This window comes from Equus caballus, chromosome 6 (genome assembly GCF_041296265.1).
Source record: "Equus caballus isolate H_3958 breed thoroughbred chromosome 6, TB-T2T, whole genome shotgun sequence".
Taxonomy (NCBI): Eukaryota; Metazoa; Chordata; class Mammalia; order Perissodactyla; family Equidae; genus Equus; species Equus caballus.
Genome location: NC_091689.1, coordinates 46,320,739 through 46,344,805, shown reverse-complemented (window position 1 = coordinate 46,344,805; position 24,067 = coordinate 46,320,739). Strand labels below are relative to the sequence as shown.

At 44.0% G+C, this 24,067-nt stretch overlaps 1 protein-coding gene across 4 annotated transcripts in view; it reads left to right on the top strand.

Moving 5' to 3' along the window:
• The window catches only part of ANO2 (anoctamin 2), a 326,349-nt gene that overhangs the window by 157,243 nt on the left and 145,039 nt on the right, over window positions 1–24,067 (top strand). For all 4 annotated transcript variants that reach the window (XM_070269789.1, XM_070269790.1, XM_023643013.2 and 1 more), the window contains 3 exons: window positions 4,912–5,072; window positions 9,723–9,805; window positions 16,264–16,374. In XM_070269789.1, coding sequence (XP_070125890.1) covers window positions 4,912–5,072; window positions 9,723–9,805; window positions 16,264–16,374 — 355 coding nt within the window. The remainder of the gene's footprint in view (window positions 1–4,911; window positions 5,073–9,722; window positions 9,806–16,263; window positions 16,375–24,067) is intronic.

Genomic DNA, 24,067 nt, shown 5'->3' with positions numbered 1-24,067 from the left:
CACTTAAAAATAGCATCCTTTAGGACTGACAGCATTATATATGAGCTATGCGACTGGATAGTTCACTCCCTGAGTCTAACCTTCCTTGGCTGTAAGATGGTAATAGTAACATCTACCTCATGGTGGTGTCATGAGAATTAAAGGAGACATTGTTTGGCACATAGCAGAGGAGTAATAAATGATAGTTGAATGAATTAACGTATGTGGAAATAGAGTACAAGAGACAAAAGAGACACTCAGCCAATATATAGATGTAAATCTCTCGCCATTTTCAGAACTGTCCTTGCAAACTGAAGCCTGATTAGTCTATTTTAATATTCTGTTGATTGCAAGTGATAGAAATGCAACTTGAACTAGCTTAAGCAAAAAAAGGGAATTTATTATAAGGATTCTGTGGTATCTCAGAGAACCCCATGGCGGCCATGTGGCCAGCCTAAGTAACAATGGAAATGGGGACTCCTATTTATCTCTTGTCTCTGATTCTCTCTGTTATTTATTTGTTTCACCAAAGATTTCCACCTAGATATAAACATTGCTGCTAATAGCTCATGGGTGTTACATCTTAGAGCTTCATACTTGATTAGTCCCAAGTGAAAAAGTCCTGTTGGCTCATTTTGGCTCAGGCCCTGGGCCAACCAGTTGCTGCCGTGGGGCAGGATCACACTCTACCATTGTACTCTTAACACACTGTAACATTGAGGATGTTCCCTCAATAGCCTGGTAGATGAGGACACTGGTCAGACTATGGGTGTCCGCTAGAGTTGGGGATAGTAATGGGAAAAGTAAAGGCCATCCTGAAGGAAGGGCCAGGAGCTGGGCTCTTTTGAGGAAAGTGTATCTACCAGTGTTAGAATCCTGGTGGCTTTTCTTGGCACTATGTCAGTCTACAGAAATGGTCTTGCAAATTAGAGAAACTGGAGATGGCATTGCCAGTAATTAGAATAAAGCTAAATAACTTGGTATAAGAGACAAGCGAGTAGATGTTTTGTATATAGAACTCCGGTATTATCTGTCCAGTGTTCTTGACTGGGAGTTCTGGGACCTTTATCACAGTAGATACGTTGTTGGGGTTCTTCCTTCCCCAGGCCATCTAGCATGAGGGAAGAACTAATACTTACCAAATACCTACCTGTGCCAGGCATGGTGCTAGGTGGTTTTTATGTATTAGTTTCTTTGATCTTATAGAGATTGACGTTATAAACTCCATAAGATAAGTGTTACTATTTTCACCTAACAGAGATGGAGAAATTGATGCTAAGTGAGGTCACGTAACTTGTCCAACAACTTCAACAACTAATTCTTGTCAGGGTTGGGATTTGATTTCTGTTGCTTTCTGCTCCAAAGGCTTTGCTTTTTCCAATAAGCTGTGAAATCTTCCAAGGTGTTCATATCCTCCTCAGCAGCCCAGTAGCTTCAACTGGCCCTGCGTGCTGCGTTCTCAGGAAACACGCCTCCTATGTTTTCCATGGCCAGTTGTGATTCCTAGAGAGCTGGGCCTCAGGTTGATCAAAAGTGGAAAACTCCATGCTGTGCACAGAGAACCGAAGCCAGTATAGTGGGTGGGGCATCAGTGTGCTGGTTTACGTCAGGACTTAGAATTTGTGCCCTGGTTCCCCACATGGGAATACATGTGACAGTGGCCACTGCAGCTGGAAATGACTATTGTCTACACATGCTTCAATGATAAATATCTATGCACACGCACGCACACTCATATGTGCAGGCATATATGCATGTAAAAGGCAATCACTATCATTGCAGATGTATCATATTGCCTCTCAGAGTGTGTGATGTTTTACAAACTGTGGATAGCAACCCATCAGCAGATTATGGAATCAATTTACTAGTCTCTGAATTCTAATACTGAATCTAAACAAATTCATACCCTTTCAGGATCTGTGTCTAGCAGCCACCCCTAAGCGTGATTAAAAACTCGTACTATTCCTGGGATTATTTCAGAGGTTTCCAATTTTGGCAGTGAGCCCAGAATTTACAATCTATGTATCACTTTTTAAAAGCTTTTTCTTTTGAAAACACTATAGATTCACAGCAAGTTGCCAGGATAGTACAGAGGGGCCCCGTGTACCCGTCATGCTATTTCCCACACTGGGCATGTCTTATGCAACGATAGCACAACATCAAAACCAGAACATTTACATTATGTGGAACTTTAAATGGTACCTTTTATTGCCAATAACTTTGATATGTGAGCTACACGTATTACTTGTAAGTAGTAATTCCATATGTGCATGATACATCTATAGAACTTTCCTCTCCTTACCAAGGGATTGGTTCCATTTGTTAGGCATTGGCTTACATGGGTAGGAAAGACCAGAGCATTAAAAACAATAAAGCTGATTAATTTAAACCATATTGAAAAAAAATTCCTTACTTTAAGTCTGATACCTTAATAGCAGATGTTACGTCTGAATTTCCTGAATAATCGCCTCGTTGCACTTTCTCCCTTTGTGCTAGCCCAACCCTGTGTCAACTAACTTTTGACCAATGAGTCACTCGTTAAGAACACCACTTGGTTTGGGGTCTTGATTCAACTGATTGTCAGGCCATTTATCAGACTTTTTACGCTTTCTAGAAAAAGTGATAGATTGAAGAAATACGCCGTTGGATTTGTAGCCCCAGTTACTTCTAGCTAGAAATCTGTGGGTTATGCAGCTGGTGAATACCCAGGAATGATTTCAGTTCTAGGAGAGCCTCTTTCATCTTTCAGCTTGTCTGGAGGCAGCCTCTCTCAGAGAATACAAAGTCATTTTAATGCCATTCTGAGGTAAAATTTCTCCAGAATTCTGTTCAAATTGCTAGCGTCGACAAAACTAACAAAAAACCAACCAACAAAACAAAAAGCACAATACATATAAAGCATTCTGAGTTAAAATTTAAATAATTTGGGGGTATCCATGTTACAATGGCTGCCATTTTGCACAAATGATTGATAGTAACTATACTCTAATTTAGAAACTAATAATTTACGCAGCACAAGTGTTTCAAAGTGTGTCGTACCAACCTGGTTGCTGATACTTTTTTCATTCTTGACCTGTTAGCATTGACTAGGTTTGATTAGGATGGAGTTGACAGGATTGTCCCTCCCCCCGGTCCATGTGTAAAAAGACCCTGACCGACAAAGCGACGTCCCCCACGCACACACTTGAAGGGCAGCACTGAGAACTTGTATGTTCTTGGAGAGAAACGCACAGTTCTTTCCTAGCATTATACAGATCAATAATTTTCTGTGAGAATCTGTTTTCTGAGAGGGGACTCTCTTCCCTGAAAGTAGCAACTCCTTTTCAACTGCACAGTGAATACTTGTCTGACCCAGAAGGCTTAAAATAAACCTTGCTCTCTGGTTACCAGTGAGAACATGCTCAGGTGAGACTAGCACGGCTGAACGTATTATTAAGTATTACCATTTAATGTTGTCGATGTGAATGAGTCACTGCTATTGACACTTGCCAATGGAGAGCTTAGCAGCGAGGCGGTGGAGGAACTGGGGTTTATCCTCGGAGACCGAGAGTTTCCATTCTCTCACACAGAAGGCCTTTCCCTGCAGTGGACTTAATAGCTTGTTAAATGCAAGCCTGAAAGCTGGGACTTGACACACAGTGACGGCCCTCGGTCAAACCCTTCAACTTCTTTATGAAGGGGACCTAGACCCAGGCATCCCTTTAATTTCCGGGTTTCATCTAAGCGCTTGCTTTTGCACACAGGGTGCCAGCGTGCTCACCCGGGTCGGCCATGCTCTGTAGCACCCTCTGCTGCTTCTTTCTGGAGAAGACACAGCTGTGCTTTTCAGCATAGGATCCCTTGCCTCCCCATCACTCTGTCTTCAGCTGGTCTGTGAGAACAGCCAATTCTTCATTTTCAGGAAACCTTGAGTTCTCCACCCTTTTCCCCCAAACCATGAGCTTAACCATCTACCCATTCCCCTGGGGGGATGTTACACACCAGAATGATGAGTTCATTAATTTTTCCTACCAATATATAGTGTGGAGAGATATTGGGGAAGCCAGTTAGGGCTGGTAATTCCTTGGTTCTTATTTGTAAGCACTCATATGAGCCTAAACTTTTTGGACCCAGCTAATAACCTAAGGAATGAATGGAATTTCAAATATATTCATCAGTCCATTAAATAGAAATATATTGAGAATAGATTAGAATATAGGGATGTTTATGTGACTCATGCTTCTTTCTCCAAGAATCATAAAATCTAGGCTTTGGAAGAATTCACCTTATTTTTTCATTCTCCCTAATCCCATTTCATGGTTATGATAATTCTTATTAGGTTAAGGCTATTAATCCTATTCTACAACTGGTCATGCAGCTGATGCACTTAGAAAGGGGCTTCTAACCCAGACTTGACTCTATTTTTCACATGGCTTCTCCTTTTGGAAGTAAGAGCTTGTGTTGGTCCAGTCACACACTCGTGTTTGTTTCTCCTTGTGGCCAGTCTCACACATTTGTGAGATAGCCAGTAGAGTTTAAGAAGACAGCCTATACTTGAACGATGATGATAAAATCTAACTTCAGATGAGTGATCTAGTCATAATTATTGATGCTCCTCATCAGCCTCACAGACTCAACACATTTTGAAGGGACTTTATAAGGTGTCATTCAATGTACAACATCTCTGACATATGGTCACTAACTTTCTATTGGGACACTTCTAGTGACAATGGGCTCCATACCTCAGAGGGCAGCCTTTCCATTTTTTTTGGACAAAATACAAGAATCACCCTCTCACGGTGAAGAACCCTATCCAACTTCTTTAACACACCTCACTTACAGAGTTGATAAGCTCAGCCATAGATTCAGACGTGGGAGATGTTTTGGGAGTGACGTGCTTAGGATGGGTCTTGCTTGAGCTCCACCTGACCCAGAAGTCTCTGTCTACTGCAGCAAAGAGATGTGTGACCAGCAGAATGCCTTTACCATGTGTCCCCTTTGTGACAAGTCCTGTGATTACTGGAACCTCAGCTCAGCCTGTGGTACGGCACGAGCCAGCCACCTGTTTGACAACCCTGCCACTGTCTTCTTCTCCATCTTCATGGCTCTGTGGGGTAAGTGGTCATCATGAGGCTTGCTTATATGGGTGGTACCTTTAAGTGAGTTTAGTGACCAAGCTCTAAAGCCAATATCCTTTGGTTTCCTTCCTTTAGTATTAGTCCTTCTGTCTCAAGAAGTATTTTAGGGATAGTAGATTTCTCCCCTTTACTCTCATATCTGTGAATAGAACTAGGAGTATCCTCCATGGCTTTATGTATTTTTTAAAAAGATATAGTGAAGTTAATCTCGTATTAATATTGTGTATGATTTATTCAGAATTTGAACCAGTGCATGTTTTGAAAACCCATAGCACAGCCATACGACAGGTAAAGTCATTGATATCATCCAGTATAATGCTCAGAGTGGTGGGGTGACTGCCATGGTCACAGACTTAGCTGGTGGTAAAGGTGGGTCCAAACCTGGTCTCATGACTCCAGGTTCAGTGCAATTTCCAGGACATCATGAGTGTAGACTATAGACATTTTACTTAATGCCAGAGTGGTGTTCTCAATATTCCCACTACAGGGATTTGTGAAGGAAAGAACAAATAGTTCCTTCATTTTCCTCCTCCTCCCTTACCCCCAGAGTATCAGGGTAATAAACTTTCTCTGGGCCATAGCCATCTGACCACACACACCAGACACAGACACACACACAGACACACACACACACACTTCTAGTCTCACAAACTGGAATAACAACCCCATGGTAACTGAAGATTTCCAAGAGGACACACCCACGTGTATTAAAAAAAAGGACCAAGCCAACATATTTCAACTCATCTTGAATAGCCACCTGCTTTTTACTTATCGCTGGATGTGCAGGCTCTTAGCTTTCTGATTGGATCACAGAGCAGCAGGGCCACGATCTTGCTGCAGAAGCTTCTTCATTTATCACTGACTCCGTGGGGCCTGGAGGACGTCAGGATGGGACTGTGAGTCACACACCCCCGAAAGTCTGAGGAGGAGAGGAGGAGAGGTCTGTTCTCAACAGTGCTGGGAGAACTGAATGCAGCCTTCCTCCCTTCCCTGTGGGGACCTCTGCTTGGGTGGAGATAGAACCAGGCTGGAAAGATTTCCATATGACTAGGCTACCAAGGAAAATTGCCAGGGGACACTCTATTCTCTATTCTTAGGGAGAATAGTCACTACCAGGGGACACATGAACAGTGGTCAGCCCAAAGAAGTAGGGTCAGGGAGTAGGAAGAAATGGCACTTGTGACCATACACATATAGCTCTGGAATTGTTCTCAGGAAGGGTCAGGAGAACAGACTGCAGTTGAAGCTTGTTGCCTGGGAAGTCATGGGCAGCTCTGTCTCCTGGTCAAGCAGGGGAATCTTGTAATTACCCCCAAATCCAGTTGAACTGATCTGGAACCTGGAATATGCATTCATTGTTTGATATATTGCAACCCTAATTCCCATTAATTTGTCTTGCAGATATTACCATAATTGAGTAGCTGAAGCTTAATAACAGTGGGTCCTTGATCCCTTAAGAACTTTCCTGGGATGAATAATTCCTTGTTGCAGAGAAACTTGGTTTTCAATTGTACTTTCCCACTTTCAAGCCCCAACAACTGCCTCTTCTCTTTCCTCAAGAGCTGTGATGGGCAGATGCTTCCCACCCCTTCTGAGATAGCAATGATTAACTCCCCCCACCTCTGGCTCCTCTCTCTTCCTCTTGTAGTCCTGCAAGAAAAGAAAAAGGGTGGGATTATGTCAGAGCTTCCTGGCTTAGGGTAGGGTTTGGTTTTGTTTTTTTAACAGCCTTGCTGTGTTTTATGTGATCATGTATTCAGTTACAGCAGCCAAGAGCCCCTGGGCATTATTGCCTACAAATTACAATTAAAAATGATAGTAATGCCTCTCATTACCATGATTGTTATGATCAGTGGTGCTGTGCTGGGTGGGCCTGGGCCAGGGCCCAAGCCTGTCAGGTGTAAGGCTGGGAAGAAGAAGTGGTCCTCAGAGAGATTCAGGCTGTTGGTGGAGTGGGAGTGGGGGTGGCCGAGACAGGCACCGCGTGGAGGGCACTGGTCAGCAGGACCTGGTCTGTTGGAGTCTTCAGGCCCAGCTCCCCTGTGGTTCTGGCCTCAGACCCCAGGGAACTTTGGAAGAAGAGTAAAGCCCTATTGAAAAGGGAAGTGCAAGGCCGGGTTTCTGGGCTCTTTTCTGAACAGAGGTTAAGGACACTGACTAGGGGGCAGGTAGTCCTAAAGGTGTGTCTCAGTTCTGCCCTTACCAGCTGTGGATACCAACAAGTCAGTATGAATCTAGCTCAGTGTCACTAAAGTCAATACTCTTAACCAAGGTGCCATATAACCTGGGGCATGGTTCTTAACCTTTGAGCGTCACTGTCCTCATATGTAAAAAGGGTGAAGCAATACCTACCCCATAGTGTTCTTGTGACAAGTGAATGAGATATGTGTGCAAAGCACTTAGCATAGTGCCTGGCACATAATACGCACGAGGAACTGTGAGCTGCTCTTCATCGTTATGGTGGTCCTCCCTTGTCCTCATGACTCCTCTTCAGTGACTCTTGCGTGTCTCATCTGTTCCCACAGTCTGACTTCTCTCCTTCATGGAGACCATGGTTGGGAAGCACTCCAAGCCCTGCTGTATGCAGAGCCCTCCTCAGGCTCTGAGAGGAGCGTAGGAAGAGGAGGGACGGCCCCCTTGTTCTCAGAGCATCCCTAGGCCAATGCTGGTGTTGGGAGGTCAGCACGCCCTCATATGGAAAAGCTTTAAACCGAAGGGAGAAAGCACACAAATTAGTGCACTTTAATGTAGTGTCAAATAAAAGAGATTTAGTTTTAAGTAACTGCATATTCAGCCGGTCTGTAGGTATTTGTTAAGCTCAGTTCTGTGCTGTGTCCGAGGTAGACAGAGACAGCTAAGAGCGGAGGAGGAGTTTGTCTTCCTGTTTCTACCACGCTGGCAGCCAACAGTCCAGTGCAGCATGCAGTGAAGGACAGCCTGGCCCTCACCAGGTGTGGTGTAGAGGTATAGGGGTGGCCTCTGGGTGTGTCACATCTCTTCCCTTTCCAGGGCGCCAGGCCACAAGGGAGTGTGGAGGAGAGGGTGCCCGTGAGCCTGAGCTTATGAAAGAGATGGGACTTGAGCTGGTCAGGAACAGATGAGGGTAGCATAAGAGAGGGGGACAATTTGCACAAGTTGGGGATGAAGAGGACAGTGAGGAGATGAAGTCAGCAGCAATGCCAGTGTGAGGTGTGTGTTGCCAGATGGTGAGAATAGATTTAGACAGATGGGTCTGGCTAGATATGCAAAGTCCCAATAGCCAGAGAGAACTTAGACCATAAGAAGCCACTGAAAGTTTAGGCGGCGGGGTATTGGTATCCTCCTGTCCCCACAGCTTCTTCACTGCCCAGATCTCATTGTTCTTCAAGACTCAGCTCAGACGTCTTCTCTAGCAGCTAGCACTCCCTCTTCTGCATGCCCACAGCTTTTTAGCTGTGTCCTTCTTAAGGCCCCGGTCACTTTATGCCTTGGATTGTAGTTGTTTGCTATCTCTCCTCATGGACTATAAACAACTTGAGAGCAGAATCCACATCAGAGTCACCTAATCTCTTTCATGATGTCTAGAACAGAGTTTTGTATATTGCAGATACCTTAGTCAGGCCTAGTGTTGTTGCAGGATTAGAAATTCATTCAAGCTTGCTCAAATAACAAGATATTTATTGTAAGAAAGAAAGAAGCAAGCTCATGGATACAAGAAATGAAATATAGCCAGGCCTCTGGGGAACTGGAGCTGGAGAAGCTGTCAGAGAAATCATATCCTTTTCTTCTTTCAAGGGCTGCATGGTTTGTCCCATTTCTGCTTCTCTTTGTATCTCTTAGTTTCAATTTTCAAAAGAGAGTGTCTGACTGGTCCATCAGCAGGTTGTGGATTAGATGGTCAATCCTGGTATAGCAAGCCATGGCTATAGAGTAGAGGGTGTCAGTTCTTTCTGGAGCATGTTGGGCTGGCCCTTCAAGGGGCTGTGGTTGGAGCAAGCAAACTGACCAATGTGTAGATATGGTAGGCATTCAACCAGTATTTGCTAAACAAATGCAAGAAAGAATGAATGCCGCTTAAGAGAGATTAGTCTATCAGCTGCATGCAGGCTGGGTTGGAAGGCTGAGAGTCCAGACTCAGGAAGACTACTAGGAGACTGCTACCTAACCTCAGAAAGATGATTAGTGCCCAGAAAAGGGAAGTGGTGCTGGGGACAGAAAGAAAGATGGGAAAAAAGTGGGAGTGCTAAGGAAGGTGCGAGAAGAAAGAATGTATGTATAGGGAAGATGAGGTTTGTCAAAAAAGACTACAAACCCTTCCATTCTTATTTTCTTCATCCTTCCTTCATTTCTTGAGATCAGGGTTTACTCTCTTCTCAAAACCTAGAAGTGGGGAAAGTGTGTGTGTGTGTGTGTCTGTGTGTGTGTTTCTCTCTCTCTCTTTAAATATATCTGTTGGGCTCTCATGGATGTGGAATATTTTGAGCAATTCCAGCTAGAAGTAGGAGAAAGGAGGAAGGGAATAAATGCTTTAAGGAAAGTCCTTAAAATTTGAAATCTATAAGTTTACCCTCCACCTCCATTGGTGAACCCAAAGGGTACTCAAAATCTAGTCTTCAAAATTAATAGTAATTTTTCTTTCTTTTTAAGCTACCATGTTTCTCGAAAACTGGAAGAGATTACAGATGCGACTGGGCTACTTCTGGGACCTGACTGGTATAGAAGAGGAACAAGTGAGTTCTCTTGCATACTTCTCTGGGTGCTTGCTTTGCTTTGACCCTGGAAATAGATTGTCTTGAGTGAGATAACCAAATACATTTGCTATCACATCAGCCAGTCATTGGCTGAGTCTCACTGTGGCTGCTTTTCTAGCTTGGCTCCATGGGCTGAGTCATGGTTGATGTGCACCAAAGCCAAGAGTTCAATTCCCCTCTCTTCTCTCTAGTTGTAAGATATTAGACCTGATCAGTGGCCAGATGTCCTAGTGACACTTTCTTAAAAAAGAGATGGCATCAGAGGCAAGTTTTGTGGTAGCCATGAGATTTAACTCAATATTCTTCTATTTCCTGCCTCACTGGTACTAGTGGACATGAAGCCAGAGAATAGGAATCACTCCCATGTGACGCAGAGCATGGATATGTCAGAATGCTTCTCTGAGCCTACTGAGGGTCAAGGGAGAGGCATGGGTGCCAGATGCCAGTTGCCTTTGATGCCGACAGAAGAAGAAAGAACCACTAAAGCACTACAGTGCAAGCCAGTACAGCATGTGTGAAACTGGAGCATGAGCTAAGGGCAGAGGGTAGGTTCTTCTAGAGTCTAGTTTTATGGACAGATGATGTTCAAAAGATGAAAGCAAATCAGCCTCCCCCCTGTGCTCTTTTGAGAACTAGGGCTCCAGTCTCGATGTCGGCAAGTTGACAATGAGTAGTGTGTGCCTGGTTGCTCACAGGTGTCTCTTCCTACGTGCTACCATTGACTGAACAGCAAATGTGAATATCAATAGGTACTCCAGTATTGTGGCCATCATCGATGAGGTGCTGGGGGTAGTATCTGGAAGGACCAGGAGGCACTTCCAGTTGCCTGAGCACCCATTTGCAAAGGCTGGCCACAGGCATTATGGTGGCTACATGGAGAGCAGACCTTTTCTGTACTCCTACAGTAATCGCTGTGCCTTGCCAGGGTGTTATGGCCCTGATGTTTTATGACCAAGCAAATGAGATTCCCAATTTAGTCTTGTTCTCAAGCCTATGTGACTGCCTATGTCTCTGGTGTGACATCACTTCTTCTCCTGAATGCCCTAGTTAGTCAGCTCGCCTTGAGCAGATGGGCATTCCATCACCATGTCTTGACTACCGGCCCTCACTCTACTCTAGTCATCTGCATTGAGTATATGCCCGGAGACTAACAGCATCATGGATTCTGTGGCAAATGAGTGAATGTACATATGGATTCTGCCTTCGTAGGGGATACAAATTAGTTAGGAAGATAAGCAACAGAATAATAAAGGCAATCACATTTCTTGAGGAAAAATGCCCAAACTAGTGCTTCCAGCAGAAAGAGCTGTAGAAACTGGACTGTGTGGATGATCTGGTTAAGACATTTTTGTCCTGTTGGCTCCATTTGATTCAAGAGAGAGAGAGAAAGAGGAAGGAGGAAGGAGCAAAGGGGAAGAAGGAAGAAGGAAGAAGAGAAGGGAAAGGAAGGGAGGGAAAGGGAAGAGAGTCGTGGCTGGGTATGGTGAGGTGGGTGGGGGTACAGCTCCTACTCTCCTAATGCAGGGCCAGATTGACTCCAGAGAAGAGAATAAGAAAGCTCCTGGCATCCAAGCCTGCATGGGGCCAGAGAGAAGCTAAGTGCATCCGCTAAGCAGAGTTGAGGAAGCCAGCAAATCTCTCTGTTACAGAGGAAGTATAAACACGCTCTCACAGAGAAAAGCGTCCATGATGCCTTGAAATCTCAGTCTCAGGCCCCTGGCAGGAGGGGGATTATAATCCATTTTCTTTCTGTAGCCACGTTTCCTGTTTTCTGTTTAACTCAACGAGCTGTGGTAACTTCATGGGAGGTACTTGATTTGAGGAACTCATGTGCAGGCTGAGAGAGGTCTGGCGGAGACTGGGCTTATCCGTGGCGCAAGGAGATGTTCCTGGTAGGCTTTCTGTGTGAGGTTCCTGCAAGGCTGGTCAGTTCTACAGAGTGGTTGGTGTGCCTTGTGTGTGCAAGCCCAGGGCCAAGTGTGGTTGAGAGGAAGGGAGGACAGCCTTGTTCTTTCCTTTCACGTATTTATATTTTGGATCAGGATATCAAACTCTTAAAATTCAGTTCAATCTGAACATATGCATTAAGCACCTACTATGTGCCTGGTTTCAGTATGGAATATGGAACCACCTCAGGTGTAGTCTCTGATCTCCAAAGGGTCACGCACCTCTAGGGTGCTGTCTGGCTTCTAAATATTTAGAATACAATAGTGAGCATGTGAGAGAAATTCCTTCTGGCTAGTGCAGGAAGAAGAAATGGCTTTTAAAATGGCAGCAGGGGGAAGAATGGGCACCCGCAAGGAGGAAACAGCAAGCAGAAACCTTGATCCGGAGAAGCTGGGGGTGTGGGTCAGAACCGCTGAGATGTCTGGAAAGTCTAGTTGGCTGCAGGGGATGGGTTGGGATGCAGTGGGGAACAAAACAGCAAACACAGTCTGGTGGCCAGGTCAGGGGGCTGCTGATTGCCGGTCTGTGTCTCCTGTTGGTCACGGGAAGGCGTGGAGGGCAAGACGGGAAAGTATTCCTGACTTGTACAAGCGTCCCAGGACTTACATGCGGTGTCGTGGGCAGGTTCAACCTACATTCCAGTGAGGAGCGAGAGGATGGCAGATACTACTTGGGTGCTGGGAAGAGGCGGGCAGGAGTGCTTGAAGTCCACGATTAGAAGTTTTTCTGTTTTGACCAGACACCATCTCCGGGTATCAGGAATGTCAGGAATACTCCTGTGGCCAGCTGTCTGTAACCCTAAGACATTTTTCCTCCCTGTGGTCTTCACTAGGAAACACTTACTTCCTTAGGGGGAAGGAGAGCGCTGGCTCACACAGAGACTGAAGCCCATTCACCCTCTGTTCCTCCCACCTGTGGTGCCCCTAACATGCAGTCCAGGAGGGGTGGAACAAGCAGCGTGGTCCAAGTCCAGGTTGCAAACCAAGGAGAAGTGCAAGGAGACAGGAGACTGCCTTCTTTTTTTTTTTTTTTTTTTTTTTTTTTAAGATTTTTTTTTTAATTTTTTCCTTTTTCTCCCCAAAGCCCCCAAGTACATAGTTGTATATTCTTCGTTGTGGGTCCTTCTAGTTGTAGCATGTGGGACGCTGCCTCAGCGTGGTTTGATGAGCAGTGCCATGTCCGTGCCCAGGATTCGAACCAACGAAACACTGGGCCGCCTGCAGCGGAGCGCACAGACTTAACCACTCGGCCACGGGGCCAGCCCCAGGAGACTGCCTTCTTACCAGGGCAAGGACAGGAGTGAAGAACCAAACCTGAGAACCAGGCTCCGGGGTCAGTGCCCCTGCCTGCTGGCCCTCCGAGTGGAACCAGCTGGGACACTGCAGAGGGACTCAGTGAAAGACGCCTTGGATCCTGTTTGTGCATGTTGAAGGAAGGCATGCCAAACCTCAAGCCTTTTCCTCTGAAGTGGGCCTCTCTTGCCTGATTAGCTTCTGTCAGGCCCCAGGTGTTCCTGGGAGCTCTTAGAGAGTGTGGCCTTATCTGAACACAGATGCCCTTCCCTCCATCTCTCTGCCACCCCTCGTCTAACACATCAAGCTTTAGATATCCTTAATGGCTTCCCATCACATAAGAAGCTAAATCCTCGGCATACCTATCTGACCTCTGCACGTGTCATTCTCCGCCTTGCCCGGACCTTCCAGCCACATAGGCCTTCCTTCTCTCCCAAGCTCATTCCAGTCTTTGCATTGGCTGTTCCCTCTGCTTAGGATGCTCCAATCTCCACATGGCCTTTTCTTTCTTGGCTTTTTCATCCCAACCAAAACATTACCTTCCTCAGATTGGCCTTCCCTGAATCTTTATTCTGGAGCAGCCGTCCTGATTTATATCTTCTGTTGTTCTTATCCCCATCTGCTAGTTTCTTGTGTCTTTGTTTGCTTACTGTCACCTTCCTCCACTTGAAGGTAAGCTCCATGAGAAGAGGGACCTTGTGCTGTAGCCTCAGAGCCTGGAAAAGAGCTCAGAGTCCAGCAGGTGCTTGATAAGTCTGTCGAATGGATCTCTGGATTTACCTCTTTAGATCAGTGAAGGCTGGTCCTGAGCAGGCCACGGTCCTTCTTTCAGCCCAGCTCCTGAGGCAACCAACCTGGTGGAAGTGGCTTTGGGAAATATTTCCCGGAGTCTTGGTGGGAGGGGTTATGTATTTGTGATGATTTGGCATCAGACCTCTCAGCCAGGGAAGCCATGTTTGGGGAGCATCAGGAATAAGGATGACCTGCCCATGGCTGAGTCGGGTGAGTGTGTTGGAGCAACCCTCACAGCGTCTAGATTCTGCTTTGGCCAGGAGCTCAGTTGTCTAGTTCCCTGCCTTTGGGGAATTCTGTAACCTCACCCGACCTTCCTGGCGACAGACAGGGAGATCTTTGTCTGACCTGCTTCAGCTGGAATGTTAGAGCAGCCTAAGACTCTACTTTGAGAGTCTGGACTCCTGTCTCTGTGTCAAGAATGCTCTGCGGGTTCTAAACAGATGATGGGGGTCGGAACTGGGGCCCAGTGTAGGTGCGGTCGGCCTCAGCCACAACTAGAAGGGTGTGAAGACACTCCTCTGTGTGATGTCGTGGTGTGTCTTTGGAAAGCCAGAGGTGGGTCAGGAGCATCCTGCCACTCAGCTGGGAAGGTTCTTCAGCCCCTTTGCAGCGTATGAAAGGGTAGAAGCTCCTCCAGCTGGAAGTGGTTTAGAACCCACATTATGGTACTCACCCAAAAGGTACGATTATTGTTTTTTAATTAAAGTCTTCCTTTGGAATACTATAGAAGAAAAGCAACCAAATTTCTGAGGCCATGGAGGAAAATTTCAAACCACGTTTCTCAAAGGATTCCTGCCGGACATTAACTGTTGGAGGCAAAAGGAGTTTTGTGGGAAATGATGGGTTAAGAAAATTAAGCAAGTGTCTTTACACTTTTTTATTGTGGCTCTCAGGTGATACATTATGTGGTATTTTCCAATCTTTAGACCCTGGAATCCTTTTTTAGCTAAAACTCGCTTGGCACACACATTAGGAAATGCTGTACTGGAGAGTGGATGAAGGTGAGAGACAAAATCAAATGAACTTCACAAACTTTTAAAGATTTCTGGACGCTCCATATGGTGCTAATTACTGTGAGAAACACAAAATAATACAGACCAGGTAGCAAATCTTTGTATGAGGATAAAAAGACTCTCACATGCAAAACAGCTAAGAAATAATAAAAGAAAAATATGCAATCAGGAACTACGCATGGTGTAAGCTACAAAACTCTCGGATATCCGAGAAGGAGGAGACCCCACCAGGTGGGTTGCCGCAGTGAGAAGGCTTCCTGGAAGGAGTGGGACTGCTACATCCTTGGAGACTGGGGGATGAGGGGGGGCCACAAAAATGCTGGAATAGCATCACCTCCTGTCACACTGGTTGTGTTTATTAGTCAAGTGCATAGTTTCTTCTTTCCAACATCACGGTGTGTTTTGGGAAAGCCAGAGACAGGTCAGGAGCCTAGTGGCTTTTGGAATCTCTGGCTTATGAGCAGCAATTAGGAAATGTGTGTTCCCTGAGTCCACTGTGAGCCGGCACCTGAATCCCTGCCTCAGAGTTATCAGTAAACGATGCAGGACCGTGAAGTCCTTACATCTGTAGGTATTCGTCCTTGGAAACTACGGGGAAGACCTGCCAATAAGGCCAGGTGTACATTATTAAATTCTCTTTGAAGTAAGTCATGCGTCTTCCCGGTCGGCATCTGCATGGATTTGACTGGTCTTCTTGATTAGTTAGGTGCTCTTTTCCATGCCTGGTGACTCACTGTTCAGGTCTGTATTCCTGAATGGCCCAGTGATGTCTCTTGAGCATTGGTGGACGTGCCAATAAGTTATTCACCTAGACGGTATAGGAAACAGGTCCAGGCAAGTGAGTTTTAAGATTCCCTATGGCCACCTTTAACTTTGATGTTTATTGGTCACCATTTTAGCTTGCAGAATAGTGGAGCAGGGAAGAAGTTTTGTCATTGCCTTAACTCCCAGCTGTGGGGCACATCTGTTTCTCCAGCTGGGATTTGGCTCATTGAAACTTAAAGTTTGAGGTATGAGGATAGTTGGTGGGATGACCAGATGCATCCCTCTGCCTTTGGTCAAACTGCTATGCAAAGCATGTGGCTTTTCTTTGTATCAGCTGCCCAGTTAACATGTCCTCTTTCCTTTCTCAACACTGGCGCCATCCCCAGGAACGTGCCCAGGTTTGGTTTTCAGTGTGGTAACAATTGTTGAGAGTATCCCCCTCTCTCCCTTAGATTGTGTTCCTGGTCTAGACTCCTTGTGATTGTGTGTGGTGTGGCTGTTCACATCCAGTAGCATCTGATCCTGAGTCCTGACTTTACTGTACTTGTGGTGTCTGGTCATAACCCACAGGCCAAGGTCCCTCTTCTGTCTATTTACTAACCACTCTTTGACGCTTGGGTTTTAGGAACACTCCCGGCCTGAGTATGAAACCAGAGTTCGAGAGAAAATGCTAAAGGAAAGTGACAAGTCAGTTGTCCAGAAACTGGGAGCCAATACGACTGAGAGTGAGGATGAGGTAAGATGCTGGTGCTTGTTGCTCACTGTCTGTTTATTTCTTAAGATCCTGTCGTCATTTCGTTTGAAACGCCTTTGTGGGCAGAGCCTGGGTTGTGAGAAGAGGTGACAGGGGTGGGACAGGATGGAATGAGAGCATGACATCTGTCATTGTCCTGCAAGAAGGGCTCATGGGTAGCAGGCTTTTGCCATGACTCAATTTGTGTCTTTTTCATGGGTAGTAGTGTCTGGACAAAATGGGAGAGAAGATTGGAGAAGAAGAAAACAGTTTCAGGCCTGGTTCCTCCAGACTCTGTTACCTGAATATCTAATAATAATAACCACCACCACCAGACCAGCCTGCACAATGGCAGCCGACCCTATGGAATGCCTGCTCTGGGCGAGGCACTGTTCTAGATGCATTATGTTATTTTATTCTCACAATAAATTTATGAGGCTGGCACTATTGTTACGTAAATTAAAACTAATGAAAAAAGTTATGTCCCTAGATTAAGTCATTTGCCAGAGGTCACCCAGCCAGTCAATGGTGGGTGGATCTGGGATTCCAACCCAGGTCTGTCTCTGACAGTCTGTGCACCTAACCTCTATGCGATGCTGGCCTTCAAGAGCAATGGGGATGTCAAAGGATAAAGCAAGAAGTGGTTCTCAGGGCCAGCAGAGGCAAATCCACGCCTGCCTTTGCCTGAGATCCTCATCCAATGTTCCTTACATTTCATCTTATCTGGGTGGGCCTCCAAAAGCAGGAACGTGATGGTGAACATGTCTTCTGAGTCATATTTCTGAGTTTGATGGTGGCATTCAGACATTGAAATAGAGCTTCAGAATCTGTGCTGTGATCCATAAATCCTCAGTGAGAGTGTGAGTCGGGGTGTGTGGGGGGCTTCTCTTTGGCAGCGCCTGTTTCCTCCGAGTGCCACCCTTCTTTGAAACCAAGAGAGTGTGTGTGTGTGTTTGTGTCTTTCCTAATCTGATTCCTGAAAAAAAGTCAACAAGATTGAAAATCTGTTGTTTTTACATGTGTCTTTTCCCCATCTTGGATTTGAATTCAAATTTCGTTTAATTTTACATTCTTTAAGTTGGAACCATTCACATTAACATGCAAATTTATTCAAGCACCAAAACAGAATGAAGTGGTGTTTTTGAGCCCAGAACACTGGCTTTTTTTTTTTTTTTTAAGAAAACATGACTTAAACAGAAGAGAAAGAGGGTGGCCCTCTGAGTTATTTTTTTCCTAGATGAAAATTTAAGTCCAAGACCACCAATTATTCGGGGAAACAATGAATTCATTCTTAGGAAAGACTAATCACCACCACCACCCTCGTCAGAGAGTGAGCGTCTGTGTTCTCTCAGCTTCGGCAACTCCATGCAACTTTCTTTCTCCACCCTAGAGCAATACACAATGGATAATTTTATGGAAATCACATGTAACTTTTATTGACCGCTGACTCATTTAATTTTAATTCCATAGACGGGAATGCCAAGGAGCTGGAATTGCGTACATTGAGGCTGTGGTTCTGATATAAACATTGCCTGAATATATATGCGTGATGGGTCAGATAACTTTCAGGAACCATGAATAATTGAAAAACATCTGAATGCATTATGAATGATACATATGTTTATGTTCAACATCTATTTTCGTTACGCTGTCGAGAATGCAAAGCTCAAAGCATCTAATACCTCATGGGCACTCGGGGGAAAAATGACCCTCACAAATGAGCAGTGCAAGATAAAAATGGGCCCAAATTTGATTGTCAGCATCCTTCTTGTGTTCCCTTGGTTCTGTTAGGATCGTAAATGCTTCTGTTCTTGCAGTCCATCTAGCCAAAGGTCGGAGAGGAAGGAGGAGTGCAGGCTGCTGTGCGGTGGGAGGGACGCTGCTCTCGCCTGCAGGAGGAGTTGAGGTTAACACCCACTGCATACCATGGCCCGGGGGCACCATCATGTGTGGCATATTTAGGAAAGGCACCTTCTTCTGAGGAATAGACAGGGAATAGGAATCAAAGTCTAGCTGAGGGTCTTGGATATGCTTCTTTCATTCCAGAGGATCACCTTGGCTCTGCCTTCATTGTGACCCTGAGGGTGCATATCCTCACCTCTTCTTACTTTCTTTCCTTTTGAATGAAAACAGCTACCATTTATTGAGGTCTAGAATGCTGTAGGAACTTGCTAAAGACCAGGGAGCTAGTTGTGGGGGAGCTGGTAATCAAACTCAACTCTGCCTGATCCTCAAGGCCCATTGATTTTTTTAAATTTAAAAAGATATCAAGTCCATTTTTAACATCTTTATTGAGATTTCATTCTCATACCAAAAAATTCAAGTATACAATTGAATGAATTTTAGTATATTCACAGATTTGTGCATTCTCACAATCTAAGTTTAAAGTATTTTTTTCACTCCCCCCAAAAACTCTGTACCCAATAGTTACCAAGCTCTGGGAAACAACTAATCTACTTTCTGTCTCTATAGATTTGCCTATTCTAGAGTTTCATGTAAATGGAATCATGTAAAATGTGGCCTTTAGCTTCCTTCACTTAGCAAAATGTTTTTATGATTCATTCATATTGTAGCTTTATCAGCACTTCATTCTTTTCTATTGCCGAAATAATATTCCACTTTTTTGGATGTACCTCATTTTATTTATCCATCTGTCAGTTGATGAACATTTGAATGCTTTCCATATTTTGGCTATTAGGAATAATGCTGCTCTTAACATTTGGGTGTAAGGTTTCGTGTGGATGTATGTTTTCGTTTCTCTTGAATATATAGCTAAGAGTGGAATTATTGGGTCATGTGGCAACTGTATGTTTAACATTTTGAAGAACTGCTCTACTATTTTCCAAAGTGAGTGCACCATTTTACATTCCAGCCAGCAATGTATGAGAACTCCAGTTTCTCCACATCCTTCCCAACACTTGTTATTATCTATCTTTCTTATTTTATCCATCCTAGTTGTGTGAAGTGGTATTTAATTGTGATTTTAATCAGCATTTCCTTAATGACTAATTTTGTTGAGCATCTTTTCATGTGCTTATTGGCCATTTGTATGTCTTCTTTGGAAAAATGTCTATTCAAATCCTTTGCTCATTTTTAAAATTGGGTTGTATTTTTCTTATTGTGCTGTGAGATTTATTTACACAATCTGGGCACCAATCCCCTATCAGATGAAATGATTTGCGGATATTTTCTTCCATCCTGTGGATTGTCTTTTCATTTAATTGATGATACAATTTGAAGCACAAAAGATTTTGATGTAGTTCAATAGATCTATTTTTCGTTTTGTTGCTTGTGCTTTGTGTCATATCTAAGAAACCATTGCCTAATTCAGTGTTTAGAGATATATTCCTAGGTATTCTTCCAAAATTTTATAGTGTTAGCTCTTACATGTAGGTCTATGATTCATTTGGAGTTAATTTTTGTGTTTGATGTAAGTTAAAGTCAAATTCACTTTTTGCATGTGCATATTCAGTTGTGCCAGCACCATTTGTTGAAAAGACTATTTTCCCCATTGAATTATCTTGAGACCATCATCAAAAATCAATTTACCATGAATGTAAGAGTTCCTTTCTGGACACTCAATTCTATTCCACTAATCTGGATCACTGTCCTTATGCCGGTACCACATTGTCTTGTTTACTGCACCCACCTGTGTAGTAAGTTTTGACATTGGGAATGTGACTCTGACTTTGTTCTTCTTTTTCAAAATTCTTTTGACAATTCTGGATGCCATGCATTTCTGTATAAATTTCCTGATCAGCTTGTCAATTTCTGCAAAAAAAAAAAAAAAAAGCAAGCTGGGTTTTTGATAGAGATTGAGTTGAATTTGTAGATTAATTCAGAAAGTATTGCCATCTTAACAATAATAAGTCTGCTAATCTATGAACATAGTCTAGCTTTCTATTCATTTAGATCTTCTTTAATATCTTTCAACATGTTTTATATTTTTAGTGTACAAGTCTTACGTATCTTTTGCTAAATTTGTTTATAACTATTTTATTCTTTTTGATGCTATTGCCAGTGTAATTGTTTTCTTAACTTCAATTTTGGATTGTTCATTGCTAGTATATAGAAATACAATTGAATTTTGTATATTGATTTTGTATTTCACAACTTTGCTGAACTCATTTATTAATTCTAATAGTTTTTAATGGATTCCCTGAGATTTTCTATTTACAAGATCTGTCATTTGTGACTAGAGATAGTTTTACTCCTTCCTTTTCTGCTCTGGATGTATTTTATTTCTCTCTCTCTCTTTTGGCCTAATTGGTCTGACTAGAGTCTCTTGTACAATGTTGATTAGAAGTGATGAGAACAGACTTCCTTGTATTGTTCTTGATCTTAGGAGAAAAAAATTTAATCTTTCACTATTAAGTATGATGTTAGCTGTGGCCCATTGCTTTTTAACTCTCTCTATTAAGCTTCCTTGAGAACAGTTCACCACGTCAACATGATACTGATCTGAAATGAAATGTTCTCTACTGTAATAAGGTGATAACCACATGAGCATATGGGGGAGGGGCAATGGGCCCAAAGTTTGGCAGGCTTGTGGTGCTTTCACTAGGTAACTGAGCCCATCTCTGGGTCTCTTCTGCTTCAGCTATCAATGGGGAGATTGGATTATAGCCTTTGTGGTTCTGAGAGTCAGTGATTTTCTCTGCTGGTGTGAGAGATGATGTTTGTTGTTAGCCCACAACTTTGGCAGGTAGACTGTCCCTTATTTATCTTAGATGGTGGTAATTTGGCTATTCTTAAATCTATGCTTATGACTTTTAAGGATGTGGGCATCGTGAGGATGGTAATAACGATAAAATTATAAGAAATATTTATGGAGTGTTCACAGTGTTCAATGCTTTATTTCATTTAAGTCTCAAAACCATTATTATCTCCACTTTATAGATGAGAAAACTGAGGCTTAGAGAAATAAGTAACTTGCTCAAAGCTAATATGTGGCAGAGCTGGAGCATGAACCAGGCGATCTGACTTGAGAGCAATGGTCTTCACCACTAGCTCCTCTGTGCACCGCTATTCACTTGATGAACGCTTCTCACCATGTGGTCCTCTGTCTCTCAGATGCTCTCTTCCAACAGACTCTCAAACACTCCTAGAAAGTCATGCTTAGTTCTCTTTCTTATGGTAAAGGCAGGAAGGACTATGGTATTCATTGGAAAGATGAGTACAAGACAAATTTGCTACCCCACTTTTTCTTTAGTGGTTTTGTATAAATTTTGGTGGAGTGATGCTCTATTTCCAGTGAGGACAACAGTGAGTAGAGTTAGCTCAGTTTATAGCAAGACGTTCAACAGACAGTAGGGAGAATTCAGGAATATCAACACAAACATGGATTATGATTCCAATGACGAATATAGGGTCTGGAACTTTTAAGAAAAGAGTAGACTCTTTTTTTCTTTTTGCTAGATCAGTGTGAATCTTTTCTGAAATAGTCTGTTCTGGACAGATTTGGAGGTTTTCTCAAGTTTCCCTCAAGGGCATGATTTTTCTGTTTCTACAAGATGATAAAACTCTGAGTATAGACGGCAGGGTGTTTGTAGATGGCAGGGTTGGGGATCAGTCCTGATCTCTGCCTCTTGTCCCTCTCTCCTTCCACTCAGCCCCTTCTAATTCCAGCCCATAACTCCTTTTCTTTCAGTAACTTTTGTATTAGTTAGCATACAGTCAGAAAACAGAGCTCATCCCATATAGTTCAATAGAGGGAAAATAATACAAGGACCTGATTATAAAGGTGTTAGAATTGGGGAAATTGAGGCAAACAGGGGATGGTGAGACAGCCCAGAGATTAGCAGCTGCAAGGAATTGCTATCGTTCTTAAGACTGGAAGCACAAGGAGGGAGGCAGTATGAACAGAACCCAGGATCTGGGACCACGAATGGGTGCTGGAGTCCTGCAGGAGGGGCAGCCATTTCTGGAAATGCCATCTGAAGCAGATCGGGGAGTGGAGGAGAAACACCCTGAAATTCCCCCTCCTGCCCTCCAGTCTCATATCTGTGCCCCCACTGGTCCAATCTAACCAAAAGTCAGTTGATAAGTTATTCTGGGAAATAATGTTTTCAGGGGTCAGTGTTCTGCAACACCGAGTAGAGAAAGGGAATGGCAGAGAGTGGATCTGAGAGCAAGTGGCAAAGGACTGGCACAAAAGTCCAGCCAGTAAGTCAGCATAACTTCAGGACCTACAAGGCACAGATCACTTAAGCCAGGTCCTTGTATCGGGGAGTTGAGAGGCTATTGGGGAACAGAAATACAAATTTGGTGAAAAGCATAAGAATGCTGACCACTGATGTAATGAATGAATACGTGAATGACCAGTTGTTTAGACCATTCCTGAGCTGTTGAGGATGTTTGTGTGAGTGAGGGGATGTGCGCTAGTGGTGTGAGCACACGTGAGTGTGTGTGATGGTGTCATTGGAATGACACAGGTGAGACCAGATATCTGAAGGCTTCAACGAGGAGGGAAAAACATTTTTTTTGTGTCAAGGAACAAAGAGCATGTAGCAAGCTGGGGAAATGGCAAATGTGAGTCTAAAAAGAATCTTCTCCTATAAAACACATCAGTAGAAGGACTTTAATACAAAATCCTGTTTAACTGGTCCCAGGAGTTTCGCTCATGGGACTTGTCACCCAAGTGTTTATCCAGTGTGGATGCAGCCACCTGGCCTCCCATCACGAACCGGTGCTGCCTGCAATGCCATACTCGATGAATGTTTGATGTGGAGCATTGAAGCTGGAGCATGTGCCAAGAGGAGGCCGGTGGATAGATGGGTGTTAATTCACTGTTCAGTGCACCACCCTCGGGACAATTATTTCAAAAGAAAACTCATCTAAAGTTAAAGCATTGAAACATTTACAAGAGATGCCTCTGGCAGGCGCAACAAATAAACATTTGGCATAAATTATGCATAATTGTAGGGCCTTTGATGAGAAGGAGGCTGGGACAACAGCAGCAGGCGGCTCAGGACTGTCAGGGTGCAGGGGAGGAGGGGGCCCAGAGCGGGGGTGCATGGTTCTGTCTGGGCTCTCACTCTGGACCAAGGGGATATGGCCCAGCTTTCCCCAGAGGCCCTCAGCAGGTTATCAGAATGTTCTGTGGAACAGACTAAAGGGCCCTCAGTCCTCTTTTGAGGTCTATAAATGACTTAATGACCATTTCAGAGTCAAAAAAAATAATACATCGAAGTAATTCTCTCAGACTCTTCTTAGGGATTAAGAAGGTTCCTTATTGGCAAAGGGAAACACGGAGAACAGAAAGGACTTGATTTGCCAAACAGCCACATAGTGAGGAGATCAGGTGAGGCTTGAACCTGGGTCCACACATCTGTCAGCAGCACATGAACTAACCACTCAGTAGTGTCAGCGTTAGGTCACACGGTGGGTGTGCTTTTCAATGTCACCGTATCGTGGTGAAGCTGGGCTTTCACTGGTTGCCGTACAACTTGCACGCAGTCATCGTGGAACAGGCAGTGAGAGCGGTCACATCCAATCTGGGTCCCAGTTCGGAGGAGCTGGACAGTGTCCAGCAGATGAACACATCCTTTTAATAAGCAATGAGGGTTGAGAATGAAATAAAATACTAGTTTTTCTTTCGATTTATATGTATTTTTCCCCAAATGGCCACTCAGTTGTTAGGAGATAAGTACTTATTATTTAAACTTAACTACTCAGTAAATTGACCTGTTAAGTA